This window comes from Aotus nancymaae, unplaced genomic scaffold (assembly GCF_030222135.1).
Source record: "Aotus nancymaae isolate 86718 unplaced genomic scaffold, 86718_ANA_hifiasm-v0.15.2.pri h1tg000041l, whole genome shotgun sequence".
NCBI classification, from domain to species: domain Eukaryota; kingdom Metazoa; phylum Chordata; class Mammalia; order Primates; family Aotidae; genus Aotus; species Aotus nancymaae.
The window spans coordinates 6,509,778-6,531,954 of NW_026988455.1; the positions used below are offsets into that span (position 1 = coordinate 6,509,778).

The following is a 22,177-nucleotide window of genomic DNA, read 5'->3' on the forward strand; positions in this document are numbered from 1 at the left end:
TTTCTCCCCCACACTTCCCCTCTCCGTGCCCACCTTGTTTGGGTGAGCAGAATAAGACAAGGCTTTCTTGTGTGTATGCTGTGCATCCGTCCAAGGGGCAGGCAGATGACTGGCCTCCGCATGAGGGGAGGCCGAGAGGTCCAGGATCCCTAGGAACATTACAGCAGGTCTAGGAACACTCCCAGGCCACACATGCGGAGACTCCTGCTCAGCGACCACTCAGTCACTATGTCAGCATCAGCCCTGATGGTAATCAGCAGCTTTTTGTGGAACAGGAGGAAGGGCACTTGCTGCAGGGAGACCCAGCATCTCAGGTCATTCAGGAGGTTTCATCTCATGGACGTTGGAGGTTGGAAGGAGGGAGAGTGACCACGACTTTCTTTCTCAGGGCCTAGGCAAGAACATATTGCACTTTGTGGCCAGATGTACTTCTCTGGTGACCGTTGATGTTTTAGTTGATTGATTTTCTGTTATGGATTCTTCCTTGTATTTTCTGTAGAATCAGGACTCTGAAATCTTGCATGTGACAAACTTGGGTGGTTGATGTATCTGTTAAAAGCCTGCCAGCTGAGTTTCTTTTCCTTGTTCTATACAATTGCTGTCAATGTAGTCTTAACCATGGTAGAAATATCAGTGTCCTGGTTCTCTAAGGCCTTTCAGAGGTTTATGGTAGCTGGTACTAAAATGAAATCACTAACAGGAAGAAAAGCTAAATGATAGTAAAACTATTTCTATAAAAGAAACAGAATCCATCTCATCCTTTGCAGTAAGCATTTTCCCCCTTGAGACTGAAAAGATCCAAATACATTTTTAAAATGAAATTGTCAAAAGTTAGCAACTAAGTATGAGACGTTATAAGGAAGATTAAAAGTTACCCCCAAAGTTCTCGAGCTTCATGATTAGGATCATGGTAATGCTACTGACAGAGCAAGACAGAAGAAAGGAAGATTTTATAGATAAAATCTATAAAATTTACAGGGTGCCTAAGTTTAACTAGGCACACTTTACATTTGAAACATTCTCTAGATGTAAAGATGGAGGAGATACAGTTCTAGTCCTGGCAGTTGAAGGCTTTTATTCATGCATATGGGCCTTTTTTTTTTTTTTTTTTTTTTTTGAGATGGAGTTTTGCTCTTGTTGCTCAAGCTAGAGTGCAGTGGCATGATCTAGGCTCGTTGCAACCTCCACCTCCTGGGTTCAAGTGATTCTCCTGCCTCAGCCTCCCGAATAGCTGGGATTACAGGCACTAGCCACCAGGCCTAGCTAATTTTGTCTTTTTAGTAGAAATGGGGTTTCACCATTTTGGCCAGGCTGGTCTTGAACCCTGACCTCAGGTTATCTGCCTGCCTCAGCCTCCCAAAGTGCTGGGATTACAGGCATGAGCCACCATGCCTGGCCAATACGGGCTTTTAATAAGAGCATACAGTACAGACATAAGAGAATAGAGTCAAGGCTAGATCTTGAAAAAACATGATTCAGTAGAAGGAAAAAAGTTGGAGAAATAATGGAAAAAGGGGACTTCAGAAATATTCCCTGACAGAAAGGGAATACAGGAAAGAGGCTTATCATTTTGGCTTTATGGTTGATTCATTAAGTCATCATTTATTTTATTGACTTCCTTCAGTAGACCACACAAAAGAAATATAAGCTAAGCACACAGTGGCCCCTAATCCATTTATAATCTAGTCAGCCTCCCTCAGTGGTCTTTGTTGTTGTTTATAGAATGTTAAAGAGTGAAACTATCAAAAAAAGTTTTCCTCCTTAAAGTTGACAAGTGCTGATACTCGGACATCCAAGAATGTGGATGAAATAGCATTATGTATTTATTTATTTGTTCATGTTCATGTATTTATTTTTGTTCCTTAAAAAGCAGAGTATTTTCTAATAAAAATATAGGAGGAAAACAAGCCTCTGTTTCTAGGGAATTATAAACATATTAAAAATACAAGTTCCTGGTGAAAAATTATAGAACCCCCTCAACAGTATTCTGTCACCTAAATTTGTGACATTGGTCATTGTCTTAGGTCTGCTGCCAAAAATAAGTTCATATTCACACCATTAGCCATAACTCCTAGAAATCTGTGTTAAAGTAAGGATAAGAAAGAGGAATATTAGTTCATACTGAGACTCCTGTAAGCCACAGGCCAGTGCTGTATGAAGACCCAACAAGAAATGAGGAAAATGAGAATGCCCAAACCTGGGAAGCCGTGTTCATTTTCAGAGGGGATTCTAACGGCAATCAGAAAATGAAAGCCAAATTGCTAGTCTAGAGAAGACATCAAAAATTTTTTGAAATTCTCTTTAGCAGAAAAGAATATGTACTAAAATTTGATGAGTTTTTTGCGGGTGATAGATTTAAAAAGCAATTAAAAACTAGAGATTTTGATTCTCTCTCTCTCACACACACATACACACTCTCTCTCTCTCTCTCTTTCTCTCTCTCTGTCTCTCTCTTACTCACTCACTCTGCCCTTCGCTCTGTTCTTTGGTCTCTGCAGAAAGATTGTATGATCATAAGACCATAGCCTCTCCATTGGAAAGAGTCAACTTAAACCAGACTGTACCTGTAGATCTTGCGGTAGTCTTCCTGAAATGCTTGAAAAAATTGATCCCCTGTTTTTAACAATTCCAAAGAGAATCAGTGCAGATTCCTGAGAGCTGAAGAAAGGTCAGATAATTGTTGATTTTTCACAAAAAGGGAGAGAGAAAATTCTAGAAATCAAGGTTTAGAGAAAGTGTTCAGCAATCTGCAGAAACAAGTTGAAGTCATTTTCAGGTGGTACAAGGAGAATCAGGGATCCTCTTCAGTGAGCTGCTTTTCTTAAGGCACATGAAGATGTGCATGAGTTAATGCTGTCTTGTCCTTGTTCCTTTAAAATGTCTAGAGCCAAGAATTCTTAGCCGTTTTTGGCTGGTTTGTATATTTTTTCTTTGGAAGATGCTTAAATACAGAAACTAATATCAGCGTCCATGTGCCCACAGTTTATGATTGGCTGATTTTATTAACAGTTTGTCCTATTTGCTTCAGATGCTTATATTTTAAAGAAACATATCGATAATAATACATTTTTTATCTATTCCCGCTCCCATTCTCTTTTCCTCTGTTATAGATGCCAGTGACTATCATGATTTCAGCATTCTTCATCTTTTGTGGATCATGGGCCTCTTTGAACTGAAAGCCCTGGGTTATTTCTTGCCTCCTGCAACCCTCATCAAAGAAACGTCAGCACAGACACACAGAACGATCCTCAAACTGTTAAGAGGAGTCACAGGCCCACAAAGCCTAGTTAGAACCTTTTGGTATTTAGAAACTCCAAATGGAGGACCCCTGCCTGGGGAATCCTTCAGAGAATTCAGTTAACTCTCAACAAACATAGGATGTAATTTGGACAGAGCCATCTCCCTGTTGCCCTGAGAGCTGCTTTGTGATACTTTAGAGATGCCTATTTGAGTGGCAGTGGCCTCCTGCATTGGCTGTTTGCTGGTTTATCATAGAGGATTTGTATTGCAGGACAAGAAGCAGCTACTTTGCCTCTGCAACTATTACAGTTCAGTATTTCTGCAAAACCACAGTATGAGATCTTCGGCAGGGCTAAAATTACCCTCGCTTCCACTGGCAGAGCTTTAATTTGGATCTGTCTATTGTCTGCTATCAGAAATCATGTTGACTTAATGGCAGACTAAAAATAGAACTCCTCTCTTCCTCCATAATCTAAAGCTCAGGTTCTTTATCAGCGCTGTTCTGTGTCTGAGAGAGCCGTCATAGCGTACACTTCTGCATTAACAGCTCTCCTTTTAGAGACAGAAGTCTTTAATCATTCTGCTTTGTGGGAATGTTGGTAGAAGTATATGAACAAACATCCTTTCCTTGTCTTGAGCTTAGGGAGAAATCATCCAGTCTTTTACCATTAATTATGAATGTCCCCACCATACCTTTAACCATTTGCTTATTCATGCTGTGTTGGTCACTTTAGAAAAACCAATGCCTGTGGACTGCTTAGCTAGTGAGATCCTGAGCCATAACTATTAATAACCTGGTAGCATTACAGCATATGTTGTTTCAGACAAATACGGTACAAGCCTTCTGCAATTAAGTGGTGACAAATGCCACCATCTAAGTCTAAAGCAGTGGTTCACAACTATGACCACATATGAGAGTCACCCAGGGAACTTAAAAAGATTCTCATGCTCAGGCCACACACCAGAACATTTCTATCAGTAGCTCTTCATATTAATTTATATACTCTCACTACAACTCTATAAGGAAGACTGTTGTGCTCACTTAATAAACTAAGGCTTAGAGAGAGGAGAAGTACCTGTTACACAGGTCCATTGATACTGACTACTGAACCTATGCTTAACTAAACTGCCTGCCTATTGGCTGTCTTGGAAGGTAAAAGCCATTTATCCCCCTTCCTTCTACTTCTCCATGGTTCTAGTGTTCTTTTGTAACTGGTCTAAGAAGCCATCAGAGTATGATTTGTCCCAATCACGTATTGGTCTGTTTTTCACTCGTTAATTCATGTGTTCATTCATTCAAAGGTCTTTACTGAGTTCTTAATATCTGCTGAGTGGTATATAGAGGCCCTAGTGTGAGAGAATGAGAATCACAGAGCAACTGGAATCATCATAGAACAGTAGCAAATATGAAAGAAGTGTAAAAGATTGTAAGAGGAGGGAAGATGAGGATAGATGCACGTGAAGTAATGCTCAAAGATTACCGCCCAACCCATTTGTGTGTATGACATAATGTCATCTATACACTACTGTGTCTAGGGCTGGTCAGAGTGTAACCCACTGACTCCTCTAATCTTTTTTTTTTCTAAGCTTTCTTTATAGTCATGGTCCTGGGGTCTGAAAGCCATCTTTCCAGATTCCTAAGAAAGACTGTGCTACCTGGCCAGGGGAAAGAGTGTGGGGCACCAAGAAGGGAATCAACAGTTAATGACTGCCTATTGTGTTCCAAGTGTCATGAGAAATACTCCCCATGTGTTAACTCCATTTTAGTTTTTTTTATTTTTTATTTTTTTGAGACGGAGTCTCGCTCTGACACTTAGGCTGGAGTGCAATGGCCCCATCTCAGCTCATTGCAAACTCCGTCTCCCAGGTTTGAGCAATTCTCCTGCCTCAGTCTCCCAAGTAGCTGGGACTACAGGCACCCGCCACCATGCCCAGCTAATTTTTATATTTTTAGTAGAGACTACGTTGTTGGTCTCGCTGGTCTCAAACTCCTCACCTCAGATGATCCACCAGCTTCAGCCTCCCAAAGTGCTGGGACTACAGGCGTGAGCCACCGGGTCCGGCCTCCATTTTGTCTTTATGCCAACCCTGAGATATAGGCATTATCTCAGCTTTACAGATGAGAAAACAGGTTTAAAAGCAGTAATGGATGAAGCCAGGTTTGAACACGGATTTGTCCATTTCCAAAGCTGTTGCTTTGTCCCCTATTCAGAAGCTGCAAAATTGTGCAGACACAGACAGCAGTTATACTTCTCTCCTGACTGTCTGAACATTTCTAAATCTGAAGATCACCATTGGGCAACATGAGAAAGAGATAACAGAAAAGAGCATGGGAAGAGGTATTTCAGCATGAGGAAGGGATAGGACGGTGTGCACCAGTATTTAGATCCATGGTGGAAGATGGCGAAGAGCTCTCATCCTGTGTCACAGTTCCATTCATGGATGAGTTTGAGAAGAAATCAGCTGCGAATGTCTTAAAGGTGTTTAGGATTCTCAGTACCTTTTTTTAAATTCATTTAAAAAAGCAAAAGATAATTTTTAAAAACCTTGGAACTAATTCCGAAGAGGGCACATCCTCAGGACTTTTCCCAGGAGAGCTTGCAGTCAAAACTCTAGAAATGGATTGTTTTCTCAGGAATGATCCTCCTGATCTGTCATTTGTTGCTCCTGCAGGGATTGTCTCTAGGACTTGAGTGGCACATTTCCTGTGGTCCTTTGTTTTGTTACAAGTACTGATTGGCCCATAGCCTGGGGCTTTTGCCTTCACTCAGCGTGTTCTTTATCATTATTATTACTATTATTATTATTATTATAAAGAGATAGAATCTCTCTGTTGCCCAGGCACTGCAGCCTTGCCCTCCTGGGCTTAAGAGATCCTCCTACCTCAGCCTTCTGAATAGTTGGGACTACTGGTGTATGCCACCATGCCCTGCCAATTTTTAATTTTTTTAAAGATATGCGGTCTTGGCCGGGCGCAGTGGCTCAAGCCTGTAATCCCAGCACTTTGGGAGGCTGAGGCGAGTGGATCACGAGGTCAAGAGATCGAGACCATCCTGGTCAACATGGTGAAACCCCGTCTCTACTAATACAAAAAATTAGCTGGGCGTGGTGGCGCGTGCCTGTAATCCCAGCTACTTAGGAGGCTGAGGAAGGAGAATTGCCTGAACCCAGGAGGCGGAGGTTGCGGTGAGCCGAGATCGTGCCATTGCCCTCCAGCCTGGGTAACAAGAGTGAAACTCCGTCTCAAAAAAAAAAAAAAGATATGCGGTCTTGCTATGTTGACCAGGCTGGTCTCGAACTCCTGGGCTCCAGCAATCCTACTGGCTTGGCCTCCCAAAGTGCTAAGATTACAGGTGTGAGCCTCTGTACCCAGCCAGAATGTTCTTAAACTTTGGGTAATTTTCAGGTGCACGTGTGTGTTTTATGTACAAATAAAGGACCAATGAAGGTCCAAATAAAAGACAAGTAAGGACTGTCTCCTTTATGATCTTAAGAGCTGTGTCAGAAGGGACCTTAGAGACACCACTGGTTCCCAGCTTTTCATTTCTCACACAGGGAGACTGAAACCCAGTGAGTCTTAAGGGTTTTTCCACAAGAATCTGAAGTCACTTGGGACAGAGATGCAACTTAAACCAGGCTATCTGACTCCACATCCAGCAGGAGAAGTGTGCCTCTCTCCCTTCCCAGTGGTTACGATCTTCCTCATGCTTCTGACTTGCCCTTCACCTGTAGATTCTTCAGAAACCAACCCCAGAACTCAAGCAGCAGCTGGCCGCTTTCTCCAAGCGAGTCGCCGGTGCTGTGACGGAGCTCATCCAGGCGGCGGAAGCCATGAAAGGTAGGCTGGATTCTTGTGTCTTGGTGGAGGGCAGCCCTCCCGGGCAGTGCTAATACAGCAGACTGCGCAGAGGAAAAGCATGGCTGGCATAGGCCTTCAGCTGGCAGGTGCAGCCAGGAATACAGTGAGGACTTCCTTCAAGCAAATGGGTTTAGAGTGAGCTTGAAACAGTTAACATCTTCCCTGAAGCAAGTCTCTTCTCTAGTCTTATATGTAGTGCTTTGACTTAAATGGTATCCTCCATCTAGAACTACTCACTCCCCATTCCATTTTCATTCATCAGGATATTTATTCTCATTCCAATAATCCTTCATGTTTTGAAAATGATGCTATCTGAAAACATCGTTGGGACACCCTTTAAAAATGCTTACATAGAAGCAGTCAACTCACCGGGGAAATGTCTTCTCACCAATTTCCTTTACTGTGAATTAAGGTTGAGGGGTCATTCCTCCTGGGTTCCCGGGAGAAGAGAATGGCAAATTTCTGTGTGACCTACAGCATAGTCTAGCGTCTCCTGAGGATACTTACTTATATTCATGAGCTTTAAGTTCAAAATCAGAGCAAGGCTCAAGCCTTGGTCCATGAGTTCATTTTTGAAGCTGCTTGGTGACTACCCTGTGGTGGAGCCATACACACAACTGACTTAGAAAACCAGGATTAGCATTCCCCCCATCCCCATCCAGATGGCCTTTACAAGAGCCCAGAAGGAAGGTTCCTTAGGATAATGCAGGTCAGGCTCCTGGGGCCTTTGTGCGTGCAAATCCATTGTTTGTAATTAAGCCTGTGCCCTGAGGTCTGCAGTTACCAAGCATCACCTTCTTTTGACTGATTCTAGGAACGGAGTGGGTGGATCCGGAAGACCCAACGGTCATTGCAGAAACGGAGTTACTGGGGGCTGCAGCATCCATTGAAGCTGCTGCTAAGAAGTTAGAGCAACTGAAGCCAAGAGCAAAACCAAAAGTGAGTGTTCATTTGTGGTTGCCTGTCTGGTGTCAATGGGTCTTCCAGTGGGTGGCTGAGAAATGGAGCTAGGAGTACTGCAGGGAGATTAGCTCCTTCCCCATGGCCAGATTAGCAAGCAGAAAACCTGATCTACCTGCCCGGCACTGTTTTAGAGTATGGGGGTTAAAAACGGTGGATGAGTCTTCCAAGTTAACCACCCAGAAAAATACCTCTGGGTATCCAAAGGAAGAACTGGGGCATTTCCAGTCTTGATTTAGTTCCATTATCTAAAGCAGGTGTTGGATGCTTCCTGTCGGAAGTTCCTGTTACTGGATAGGAGATTGTTAGCCTCCAGTTTTCTGGTTTCTCTTTTGCTTTTTACAAAGAAATAGCACTGCTGGAAATCAGAGGGCAATGGGAACTTCAAAAGTACACTCTTTCCAGGCTTTTTCAGAATATGCTGGAGAGGATGGGTAGCTGGTATGTTTTTCCCGTCTGTATTTGTCATCTAGATAAACGTTTAAAACTTAAGATTATGAGTATATGTGAAGAGAAATAGCCATTTAAAGGAAAGAGATACTTTTAGATTAGGCAGGAAGAAGGACACTTTCAAAATAAAAGGATGATAAGCTAGTGCTGTCTCCAGGGGCAAAGCCCCCAACCCTGTTAAGCTAATACCTCCTTCCCCACCTTTGACCGTCTTCAGCAGGAAGGTGGCAGAACCAGAGGCATCCTCTTTTTCTTCCTATTCAAGTAAGCCCTGGTGGTACATGTAACTCACCAATTTCTAAGGACCCAGATATGTTTGGAAATAAAATCTAGCTTTTCCCCTCAAAAAAGGGTTGGATTCCACCAATTTAGGTATACCAAAAAATGTATCTAATTTTGTAAGACCAAGGTATGGAACCTGGGCCCTGAAATAGAGGAGACCACTCAAAAACAGTGCCTGGGCCAGTGTAGTGTATGAAATAAACACAGACTGGGTCTGTTAAGCTTGGGAGCACTCTTAAAACCTTCGAATTCTTAGAACCAACCTAATAGTCGCTCTGGAGTTGGGAGAGGCACTTAAACATTTTCTCATCAAGATGTAACTTAAGGATTTTGGCCTCTGATGTTGCAATTTACCATGGTTCTCTCTGCTGGCCTCCACCTGAGAGTCTTGGGTTGCCTGGTATCATCAGAGTTTTTCTTACAAACTTAAGAGCCAAGTGTGGATGTTGGGACAACTCCATTTTCTGGTTATGCCTTTGTTTCTGCTTTGTCAGTGAAGTTAATCTTGAATGAAAAGTATACTTTAAACTTAAGAGTCAACCATTAACTAGGATTTAGAGGTTTGGTGCATAATGTCTTTCCATTTCCTCGTCTGATTTATCACGAGTGGCCTCTCTTGGGGAGGACCCTATCTGCTAATGCCGAAGCCATGTCAGTTGACACATTGGTTCTCCTGGAGAATGAGCTTGGTGCTAAGTTAACATTAACACTCACCGTATTCTAAGAGCTCCTGTTTCAGTGTCTTTCCCTTTGTCCTTCTTCAGGGTCCTTCTGAGCTCTTGTCTGTCTCTGTATCCTGGTTTTCCCCTGTCTGGTCATTCACTTCTTGATTCCAGATGGGAAAACAAAATTATTAAAGTTCTTGCCCCATAGGATTATTATTGTAATAATTAAATAAGATAGTATAAGAACACTGCTTGACATACAGTGAGACTCGGTAGATAGTAACTGTATCACCATTATCATCATCATCATCACTGAAAATATGCGTCTGGGACTTTTTCCCTAGGAAATGCCTGAAATAAAAATTATTCCACAGGCCCCCAAGAAAAGAAAAATAGAAAGCTCACATTGTTCAAGAGCCAAGCATGTGCCAGGCAGTCTTTTCTAGGTACTTAACATGGACTCACTCATCTAATCCTTTCAAAAAGTCCATTAGAGTCAGAAGCACCAAGAGGCAAATTACCTTGCCAGGGTCAGACCACCGTGACTCAGCTGGGAGGCCTGTGTATGGCTCTGGGTGACAGTTTTAGTCCATATCAGTCCCCGTTTCCACGTGCCTACCCCCCATTGTCAGAGAAGGCTGGTCTAGTCCCATGAGGGCCATTTGTGGTTTATGTGTGCCCTTTGAGCTACTAATCCCACCTCTGGGAATCTGTCCTGAGGAGGAAATCCAAGAGGCGAAGAAAGTTGTATCCTGTGAGAGGGTTGTCCCTTGCAGTGTTGTTCATAGTAATGAGCAGTTGGATGTGACCAAGTGTCTCCTCAAAGGAATATTATTCAGCTATGAAAAATAATGGTTGCTAGGACTGTGTAACATTAAGAAAATGCTCATGGTATGACAGAAAGGATGCAGAATTATGTACTCATGATAACAACTGTAAAAAAAAAATACCTGCAGATGAAGAAATTAAGTGGGGAATATAGAAGAGTGATGATGGAATTGGATGATGGAAGGGTCTGTGTTTTAACCTTTTATAAAACAATGGTTTAAAAATAACTGCGCCTTAAAAATTAATGGTGACTGCTGAAGTGGGCCAGTAAGGACTCCCTACAGTACTCTAGGATCATATAGCCTTTGTGTTTACGTTGAGGGTTTTAAAGGAAAGCCAAGGAATCCTTTGGCCAAGGTCAAGGTTAACTTAACTGATGATGTGAATCCTTTGTTTGAGGGTTCCCACCTTAGGTCACTCCCATCATATTAGGAAGGGTGCTTGGTACTTCTAGAATGCTTTACAATGGTCTGAAGTCTTTTTCTTCCTGATGACCAGAAGCTCCTGCCACATGGATATTATCTATGAAACTGTTTTGAAAAACCTTCAACCCAAAACATAGTTTTTGCACCTGCCTAATAGGGCAATACACTTTGCAATAACTTTTGCATGAAATAAAATATCCTGTTTGCCTTGGTAAAGGAATTTATTTCCCCAATTAAAAAACAATAACAACAATCTGACAAAAGTCAGCCAGTCTTTAGAGGTTAATCCCTTCTCTCCATTCTCTCCCAAAACCTTAAAAAAAATCCTCAGGATACTATAAGTAAACAATTGCTATTACATCCCTATAACCCTACCCTTGTACGCACAAGCCATCAGTGTAAAATGAATATGTCTCCATTCTGGGGAGTATTCATACTGCTTTCAAGAAGAGTTCGGGGAGGGACAGTAGTTTTGTTTAAAATGCTCTGCTCACCACATTCTCAGGTTGCCTGTTTTTAAAGGAGAATGGCTCATGGTTTATCATGATGATCCTGGTATATTTCCACCTCAGGCTCCTAAAACTTAAGCATCACTTTTTGCTTGGAATCTCCCAGACATGCACGGTTGAATCTGCCGCTCACCTGGGGAAATGAGAATGTCAGTGAGCTCTGGTGCATGTGCTGACAGTATTGTTAATGGCGCCGTTTCCACACCTGCAGGCAGACCTGTGCTCCAAAGACAGGTATCGGAGTTGCTGCAAAAGTGACCACCCCCTGCAGCTGTAACCTTCAATACTGTGCCTAGTCTCGAGCTCAGTCAAACCTGGATGCCTTTGCTGCAGGCCTCTGTGTGATATGTTTGATATATTAGGTTGTTATTTAATCCAACTATATATCAAACATATTCCTACAGTGTCTTGCCCTGTCTCCGGGGGTTCCTAATAAAGTTTATAAGGCAACAGGAAAGAACATGTTAAAATCACAAATAGATTTAGAAGACGGAGCACTCATTACAATTCATGTTATATTCCATTTCTTCTTGTAGTGTTTGAGACCTGTACCAGTATTACTAGATTATTTGCTTATTACAGAAACAAATAATAACGATTGATGTTTCGTAAGAGCCTGGGATATTTTGTGCGGCTTAGTTTTGTGCAGTGATGAATCCTTAAGGAATTCAATATTCTCGGTGGAAAAAACGGTTCCAACTCATGTCTGTGACATAGAATAAAGGTCAGGATCATAACCTCAAACACATCTAGATTTATATTTCATTTTGGTTCATTTTTATCCTGGTCTTCAATTTGTAGAAGTTCATGTCAGGGTTTCAGCAAACATTCAAGGAGCACAAATCAATTTTCTGTAACTTTCCTTTCTACTCACAGTAACAGAATGTATAAACCATATCTGCCATATCAACTGCATGGATACTGAGTGGGCTTTATACAAACCTTGGATAGGACTAAATATATCTCATGAAGATAATACAATGTTGACTAAACTCTTGAAATTTCCTGTTTAGGTTAACTTGTCAGTGGAGGTTGGTAATATTTAGAATAAGCCAACAATCAGAAAATAATTATATAGCCTAATTGACTGTGGCAGGAAGTTTGGGATTATGATACAGAAAACGTTTTTTTCTGGTACATAACAGCCTTTGGTTGGTTTTGACCTCTTCATTGTAGAAGAGCCTGTGAAGTATGTGTGAGTTCATTCTGAGTTCTCTCAACAAATGACTGTGAGCACTGCTTTCTGGAAAGAGAACTACTGTGCTCATAGCTCAATGTCTTAGAGGAGAAAAGGTGTGAGCAAATGGTTTAAACAGTCAGTCATGAAAGCTTCCCCTGACTGTCTAGAAGTCATTGCCACATTGCTTACAGGTGAATGCATAGTAACGGGGTTGCCAACAGCAACAGCCAAGAGAGGTGATGACAACAGGAGAGGGTCCTGCGATGTTGGAGTCCCGGAGTTACACGATGGAACCTGTCTCTGGAATCCTTCTCCATTGAGAAGCGATCTGTGTGTGTCGGCAGGTGTTCTGTCAGGCGGGTTTCAAGATGCTGCCCCAATCGGTCCCTCCTTCACACAGCTCGAGAACACTGGTTTTGGTTTTGAGTTCATGATAACTTGCTGTCTCTTTTCCATGGCCATCTGCCATTTCAGTCAAACAGTTGACATTGTTTGACTGAAATGGCAGATGGCCATGGAAAAGAGACAGCAAGTTATCATGAACAAAGAAAAATATGGTTCCAGAAGGACCTGCAGACGAAGCCCATTGGTTTGAATTGATGTGATTTTTTTTGTTTCTTTGGGTGACTTTGTCACTGACCAGCATGTCCTCTGTGTTGATTAATATGGTGAAGGGAAAAGGAACCAATTGTTCAGGGAGGGAGGAGGACAAATATAGCATCTTTTATATGACTGCACGTGGGCTTTGAGTGACACTTGTCGGTTCCAGACCAGGAGCATACAGAGTGTGAAAAGCAAGTTTGGAGCTGGGTGTGGTGGCTCACGCCTGTAATCCCAGCACTTTGGGAGGCTGAGGTGGGCGGATCATTTGAGGTCAAGAGTTCAAAACTAGCCTGACCAACCTGGTGAAACCCCATCTCTACTAAAAATTCAAAAAATATATATATATCCGGGCGTGGTGGCACGCACCTGTAGCCCCAGGTACTTGGGAGGCTGAGGCAGGAGAATCGCTTGAACCTGGAAGGCAGAGGTTGCTGTAAGCCGAGATCACACTGCTCCACTCCAGCCTGGGTAACAGAGCGAGACTCCGTCTTAAAAACATAAATAAATAAGAAAAGCAAGTATGAGAGAACTCACCGGTACATGTACCCAGGAGACGCCCCTCCAGGATAGACCAGTAGGCCCTTGTCAGACCCTTCATAGACATATAAAGGGAACTTAAGATGTAGGGAGTGTATCTGATAAATCTTGGGAAGAACTCTGTTACCTGTTGTCTGTGCTTTCTATATAGACATTCAAGGGCCCCTTTTCCTTTTTTACGGAGAGCGTGACAAAATCTTCAGTTTTTTTTAATCAAACAGAAGTAGTAATTAAAAGATTATTTCAGTGGCCTTGCTTTTCATTTTGAAAACAAAAATCCAGCAGTGGATACTAGGGGAAAACTACTCCCAAGATACTAATCATGCAAGTGCGGACGTTTTCCAATGGACGCTGCATGAACTGGCATTTATTCCACAGATGCAGAGGGTGTGGTCCCTCCCCAGTCACAGGCACAGCCGTTTGGCAGTTTCTTTCTCGGTCACTCATGTTGCCTGTTTAAGGTGTCTCCAGAGCTTTCCCTGAGACAAGGCCAGCTGTCTGTGTCTGGCTCTTGGCAGTTCAGTTGTTCTGGGAGGTTTACCTTTAGTTAGAACTAGTAAAGGTGGCGGTCCTGAAGCCACCCCATCCATGGGTCCTCCCAAAGAGAAACTGATCTAACCCTTGTAGAGTTTGGGTCTTTAGATACAGGCTAAGGCCTCCCTGAAGGCATCTCTCGGTTCAATACCAGAAGCAAACTAGTGGCAGCCAAATGTGCAACAACAAAAAAGAGAGATGTGGCTGCCTGCTCCACTCCAAGTTCCAACTGGCAGGAACACGCCTCACTCCTGTTGCGGGAGTTCTACGCATTGGCCTCCTCCTTTCCCTCAGGGACATTTAAATTAAATGCAAAATGTTCACACTTTAAAAAATATATATCCAAGAGGATTTTTAAAAAAGTTTCCGATGCACTATGACCTGATTTTTAGTAGCAAGCATTCTGCAAGACTCTGAGTAACACCGAGCAAAGCATGAGCCCCCACTGGAGAGATGATAGCAGGGGTGGTTCTTGAGTTTGTGGAGCCAGCTGTGAGAAGGGTGGCCGTTGCGTTTTGTTTGGTTTTTAGCTCTCAACAAGGCATTCCCTCAAAGGAAGTTTTCAGGGAGGGAGGCAAGCCCTTTAGCCATCTCCTGTGGGTGCCTTATGCTCCCTCACCTTCAAGTTCATTGGGGGAAGGAAATGGGGGATTGCAGGGCGTAAAGAAAAGGCCAAGAAAGAGACAATGGGAGGACATTCTCTCCCCTGCCCAACACTTGCCCAGGACCCAACAGGGACAGTGGGCAGGAGAAGCGGGTAAGGATGTCGGGTGGGGGTGTTGGTGGCCAGGAGAGGTCAGAAGAGAAAAAGGAGTTCCTGCTTATTGTAGTCACCGCCTTCTAAGGGAAGTTTAATTTGGAACTGTCCACGTCTAGGCTAACGGACCAGGAAGGTTGAGTTGCTCCTCAAGTGACAAACAGAAAACTGAGTAACTGATACCTGGAGAAGGGCAGTGAAGACCCCACAGTCACATGGTCAAAGTACAGAGCAGTGGCTACGACCCAGATTGTCCCACTCACTCCTGGTCGGGTGCTGAGAGAGAAGCTGGTGCCCATCTATGCTCATAGTTTCTACTTGCTTATAATTTTTAATTGATCGTTCATAGTTTTTGAGTATCTCCTATGAGTCAGCCGTGCTTTACATATACTGATCATGTACTTGTAAAGACCCCATCAGACAGGTTAGGAGGGGAAATAGGCTTAGAAGGTGAATGAATTAGTGCGAAGACCATGTTCTCAGAACCCATGAAAGGCCAAATGCCAAAATGAAAATAAGGAAAGGTCGCCCCTTTTCCTTCTCCCCTTTCCACACCACTTCCCCCACCATTTCCTCTTCCAGGGGACATATAGCTCCTGGAACTTTAAACCCATCAGAGCATACATATAGGGGTCTCAAATACCCTCCCAAGTGGAAAACGGGGGAAGGGAGCCAACCCAATATGAAACCTTTCCCAAGAGGGATCTCACTAGGCCACTGACTTTTTAAAGGGTGAGCAGGAAGGTCAGCATGCAGGGAAGAGGTCAACTACAGGGTGCTCAGACCTTTCTAGAAGCTACCAAAAAGCCCAGGTGAGGATAAATCTATCATCAACATGAGTCGGCTAGAAAGCACAAGAGAAACCATTGCTAAAAGCTGGTGGGCACCTGGCCAATAGCCTTTTCAAGTGGAGGGAAAGGGGGAAAAGAACATTGTATCAAAGAAGAAGTTAGATTCAGCAGGCAGAGGTAGCAGCAAACACCTTCATTAGGCAGAGTAGATAGTTTGTACATCTGTTCACTCTTTCTCCCGCTACTGTCTTGTTAAGAGCGCCTCTCGGTAAAATGCCACTGTGTTAACATTTCTATGTCCACGCATGACTAAATGTCGCAAACTGTGAATGCTAGATGAGGGATGCAAGTAGAGTGTACAGTTAACAACCCGCGGCCTTAAACGGAGCAGGAAGCTGCTCAGAGCTGTGTGTGCACCTGTCCACCGTGGCTCAGGAGTGGATGTTGATGATATGGATGCTTACTCTGCATTTCTTTCTCCCACTTTGTGCGGTGTGCTCTGGCTAAACTTGGGAAACTCATTTTGAATGGATATATTCATTCATCAAATGTTGATCATCATATGGGCTCCTCTGCCCAATTTTGTGCTAGAGAGACACAGTCTTGCCTTGGAGGGGATCACAGGCTGGTGGGATTAAGTTAACTGGTATGTGTTTGTTTTCCTGAATCCAGGCTAGCATTTCCTGCAGAGTAGCATGTAACCACGTCTGTAAGAAATACAGATTTCTGGCCGGGCGCGGTGGCTCACGCCTGTAATCCCAGCACTTTGGGAGGCCGAGGCGGGTGGATCACGAGGTCGAGAGATCGAGACCATCCTGGTCAACATGGTGAAACCCCGTCTCTACTAAAAAAAATACAAAAAATTAGCTGGGCACGGTGGCGCGTGCCTGTAATCCCAGCTACTCAGGAGGCTGAGGCAGGAGAATTGCCTGAACCCAGGAGGCGGAGGTTGCGGTGAGCCGAGATCGCGCCATTGCACTCCCGCCTGGGTGACAAGAGTGAAACTCCGTCTCAAAAAAAAAAAAAAAAAAGAAATACAGATTTCTGGCTCCAACCCCATACCTACCAAAACAGCGTCTGAATCTTTAACCAGATCCTCAGGTGATTCTGCAGCAAGGGCTATCCATTTATTTTTCTTTTACAATTTTTTTTATGTTTAGTTTTTGAAGTTACATAGTGGGTATATATATTTATGGGATACACGAGATGTTTCCATACAGGCGTTGTATCAGCTTGTTCTCATGCTGCTTGCATAGACATACCCAGGACTGGGTGATACATAAAGGAAAGGTTTGATTGACTTACAGTTCCACATGGCAGGGAGGCCTCACAATCATGGCGCAGAGTGAAGGGGAAGCAAGACATGTCTTACATGGCAGCAGGCAAAAGGGCTTGTGCAGGGGAACTCCCAGCAGATCTCATGAGATTCAGTTACTTCCCACCAGGTCCCTCCCATGACTGGTGGGGATTGTGGGAGCTACAATTGAAGATGAGATTTATGTGGGGACACAGCCAAACTCTTCAGGCATGCAATGTGAAGTAATCACATCATGGAGACTAGGGTATCCTTCCCCTCAAGCATTTACCCTTTGTGTTACAAACAATCCAATTACAGTATTCTAGTTATTTTTAAAGGTACAATTAAGTTTTTGACCACAGTCACCCTGTTGTGCTGTCAAATAGTAGGTCTTATTCATTCTATTTTTTTTGTACCCATGAATCATCCCCGCCTCCCCTCCCCCCCAACCCCTCACTGCCCTCCCCAGCCTCTGGGAACCATCCTTCTACTCTCTATGTCCATGAGTTCAACTGTTTTGATTTTTAGATCCCACAAGTAAGTGGGAATATGCGATGTTTGTCTTTCTGTGCCTGGCTTATTTCACTCAACATAATGATCTCCAGTTCTATCCATGTGGTTACAAATGGCAGGATCTCATTCTTTCTTATGGCTAAAGACTATCAGTTTATCCTGTTTAATGAAAGTATTAAGTTCCTTGCTTTAGCTTGAGGCCAGTAGTTAGAAAGAAATATAAATAGCCACATGCACAGGATTAGTCATAATCTTTAAAAGATTATTTTAGTGGGTCTTTACATGATTCAATTGTTGAAAGAATGAAAAACCCAGAAGTGAGGATTCCATTGTACCCTCTGTAAACCACAGGGACAGATCTGACTCACCCTGGTCAGGTCAGTAACATCTCAGCTAAAAAGGATCTTAAGACACCAACCAGCTGAGCCTCTCTGGTGAAGAGGTGGGAATGAGAGCTCCCTGTGAGGGCCCACCCTCCAGATCCTTCCCTGGAGTCACTGTGTACCCTGTTGCTCTTCTTAGTCTCCCTAGTGTCTCAGCTGCAGTGGGGACTATTCCACTAACAAATTGTGCATTTTAATTGTGATTCTTTTATGTAGGAAATTCCTTTGAAGACCAAGCCAATTCTGTTTCTCTCCTTGTTGTGATGTGGTTAAGTGTGTGTCCTTCCTACCTTCTCCCCTGTTCTCTTCTGCATGCTGGTGGGAGCTGGAACTGAGGGGACATCTGGGTTTTTCACCAAGTCTCCTTGGCTTGGGGAGATCCCGTTTTCTCTAAGGCTAGAAGTTGTATGGTATGAGGAAACATTAAGCGTTGGTGTCTGATTTCAGCAGTAAAGATAGGGTATACAGTCTGTCTTAGTCATAAACCTGGCATACAGGAAAATAGGGACCGAGGAGTCAGAAGGCAGGTCTCATCAGGGTACTCCACCCAAACTGTAGCATCTAACATTAGCCCCTCATCCCTGTTCCCATCCCAGTCAGCCTTTCTCAGGAGAATCTCTAACACGCTCTAATCAGAGCAAATGTCTCCCAGAGATAATGCCTTCTGCCATGTCTGTTTTAAAACATAGGATGTTATGGAAAGAAAAATAAAAATTCATCAAAGAGCATTATAACAGTTGCCATTACCAGAAAAATCTGTGGGTGTCAAAAATATTTCCCAGTTGAATATCTATTTCAAGCATGTGTTTAAAAAAAAATTCCCAGGCAGCGGAAGATGTGGAAGAGGCTCTTAGGATCATCTCATCACAACTGATTTTATCAGATCTACTCTTCCTAAAGACTTAGCATTTAATTTTCAGGAAATTTCGTTTTTGAAAATCTTAAAATTTGGGAAATCAGAAATCTAACAGAGTATTCCACACTGTGGACTCGGGCATGGAACCCATAGTGTAGCTGAAGCCACCTAGGCAAGAGCATGGGAGAGTTCAGGAACCGCCACGAAGAGCTCCCACGAGCCTCCGTTTCCTCATCTGCAAAATGAGATGAGTTTGGAGTCAAAAATCCTGTGATTTCCCTAGTGCTTTAGTCTGTTATGTGCCTGACGTTCTTTGGCAGAATGAATTTCCAGAGAAGCACTTCATCTCAAGGTTATTAAAATATATATTTTAAGATGTATATTATTTATATATATTTAAATTAGAGCCTACTGTAATTTACTTTGGACCTACTACAAGAGTTCCTTTCATGCGAGAATGGCTTAAAATGGATCATTTCTGTATTTCAGTCACCAAATTCTATACTTCATCAATCAAAAATGAGTCTAGTAGCATTGCATTCATTTCTGTCCTGAATACTCTTAGAGCAAGACTTGGTCAGAAATAAGAAGAAACACACAAGTTTGTCTCAGAACTTCTGAAATGCTCCCAGTGTTCAGAGCCACTAGAAGTGCATTGAAATGTTAGTTTGATAATGTGGGTTGTAAAGAAAAAAGATGAGCACCTTCCGTGGGTTAAGATGTGGCCATGAAGAACAGAGAGCTGGAGAGGAATTGTATCCCTCCTGTCGGATGTTTACATGGGAGCATTAGCACCTGACTTTGAACCTCTGGCACAAATCATGCCTCACTGATGCCTTAAGGGGTGGTTTCGGCTAAAGTGCCTCATTTTGGAGTTAGATTTAGGTTTAGATTCTGATTGAGATTTTTCACGCTGCCACATGACCTTGACCCAATAATCTACCTTCCTGAGCTGGGGATTTCTCTCTGTAAAAATAAGGATAAAGATAGGCCAGATGCGGTGGCTCACACCTGAAATCCCAGCACCTTGGGAGGCTGAGGCGGGTGGATCACCTGAGGTCAGGAGTTCAAGACCAGCCTAACCAACAGGGACAAATCCCATCTCTGCTAAAAATACAATTAGCAGGGAATGGTGGTGCATGCCTGTAGTCCCAGCTACTGGGGAGGCTGAGGCAGTAGAATCGCTTGAAGCCGGGAGGTGGTAGTTGTGGTGAGCTGAGATCGCACCATTGCATTGTAAGCCTGGGCAACGAGAGTGAAACTGCATCTCAAAAAAATAATAATAAGGATAAAGATGATTCCAATATAGGATCATTTTTTTTTTTATGAGAATTAAGTCAGTGTATGTAGAAGTGCCTAACAAAATACTTGGTACATGGTGGGCACTGTTAAAAATGTATTGCTGTTGCATGAAGTGCGAGTACCTGTAATGCAACTGAATTGTACACTTGAAATTGAATAAAAGGGTAAGTTTTATGTTACATATATTTTACCAAACAGACAAAAGTATTGCTGGGCCTGGCCATCATCTCTCAATGCCTGAACGGTACCAGCCACATCGTCAACACTGTGTGACCTGAGGGCAGCTTAACTAGATTGACTTAGTCATGCAATGTTATCGTGCAGGGGACCTTGGAGGTCTAATCTGACCACCTCCCACAAAACTGTGATGCTCCAACCCGTGCAGCCTGGGACCACAGTCTTTATACTTGTCCCACTTCCCCAAAGCTTCTCTTCAACTTTCTGAGTTGTTTTAGCAGCAAAGGAGGTGGTGGTGAATTTAGACCAGAGCCCTAAGGGTCTGATAACACCTCCGCAGTGGTGCCCAGCGTTCTTCCCAAGGTGCAGCTGTGCCTCGGGTGTCCAGCGGGCAGAACAAGCTCCGCCTTGATGTTGTGTTGCCCTGGTTTCCTTTTCACCGCTGGGCAATCTGTGGTTGGTCTCTAACTCTCTTGTTGCTCAGCCAGTTGCTCGGGAAATGCCAGTGCTGTTTTGCTTTGTTTTTTACCCAGGAAAAAGAAGACTTTGGCAGAACTGATAGCCATCTTTCCTTTTTTTTGGTTCATTTTTGAGGCTTAGGCTCTCGAAGAGAGTGAGTGCCATGATCTACTTTTTTGATTTTGATGTATTATTTCAATTTTGGTTATTGATGTTGCTAAAACCCTTTGAGTATACTTTATTCACAGTGAATGTGTATCTTTAAAGATTCTGTTCCAGAAAATGAGTCTGTCTTTGAATTTGCTGATTTCATATTGCTGTGGGATGTCAAGCTAACGGCTTTTTCCTTCTGGTGTGCGGGGGAGGGGCTGCAGGTGGAGCGGCATCCTGACCTTTCTATCCTCGTGTTGCTGTTCTACAACAGGGTCAGTGTATTAGTACTAATGCCACCAAACAGTACACTTAAAATTAGGTCAAAGGATAAAATTTGTGTGATATGTATTGTATCACACAAAGAAATGTATTGCTGTGCCTGGCCACTAACTCTTAATGCCTGAAAGGTACCAGCCACATCTTCAACGCTGTGACCTGAGGGTGGCGCAACCAAATTGATTTAGAGTCCTGAAAGTTGGCACAGGGGACCTCGCGTCTGCTGTTTGTTAAGGAAGTGTGCCATTTCAGGTGTGGTTTGTCAACAAAAAACAATAGGCAGGTGAAGAGCCAGGTGACCGGCAGTAAGTGGTCTAGAAGAAAGAGCCCTTTGTCGATATGAATTGCATGTGATGCTGTTTTCTTTTGGTTATAGCAAGCGGATGAGACCCTGGACTTTGAGGAACAGATCTTGGAAGCTGCTAAATCCATTGCTGCTGCCACAAGCGCCCTGGTCAAATCGGCCTCAGCAGCCCAGAGGGAGCTGGTGGCCCAAGGAAAGGTGGGTAAGGGCGCTGACCACGTGTGGGACACTCACATAAGGAGAGCCTCTGCGGGCCCAGGAAAAGAGCTGCAAGCCTGTGTCCTGACCGAGGACACACATGCGATACCTTCCCTCCCTGAATTGCCATTCTCTGTGCTCAGTGACTGAAAACTACAGAATTCAGACCAACAGAATAAGAGGTTTGGCTTCTGGGCCTCTCATCTGCTTCTTGTTAAGGAAAGCTTTCCATTCCAGGCAGTGATTGGGGCCTGAATGAGACATTTATATTCCCACTGTACATTAGGCGGTGTAAAGATGTAAACTGTCATATTTTCCTGGTGGGCAGCTTTATGATACCACTTGCCAGGGCTCCGATAGGACTGTCGAGCTGAATGCTGTCCAACTTTGCAGTTAGCACTTTCCTAAGTCTGCTGGTGAAAGGGCCAGTCGGATTTTAAATCTGAAACTTCTTCACCTTTATCTCTAGTCACCCGTTCTGTCTACTTTAGCATAAAAGTATAGTTGTTTTTCAAAGATTCAGAGGAATTTTAGTACATTAGTAATGCTGGATATGGAACAGTCTTCTGATTTAAAATGCTCCGTGTGTCTTGTTATTTCCATATACATGGAATCTTCCTATCCACATTGGCTTTCAGA

The 22,177-nt window shown here is 43.3% G+C and overlaps 1 protein-coding gene across 7 annotated transcripts in view; it reads left to right on the plus strand.

The window, feature by feature from the left end:
• Window positions 1-22,177, plus strand: part of TLN2 (talin 2) — a 464,397-nt gene that overhangs the window by 434,228 nt on the left and 7,992 nt on the right. For all 7 annotated transcript variants that reach the window (XM_012443139.2, XM_012443144.2, XM_064361373.1 and 4 more), the window contains 3 exons: window positions 6,973-7,078; window positions 7,914-8,038; window positions 21,413-21,538. In XM_012443139.2, the coding sequence (XP_012298562.2) occupies window positions 6,973-7,078; window positions 7,914-8,038; window positions 21,413-21,538 (357 nt within the window). The remainder of the gene's footprint in view (window positions 1-6,972; window positions 7,079-7,913; window positions 8,039-21,412; window positions 21,539-22,177) is intronic.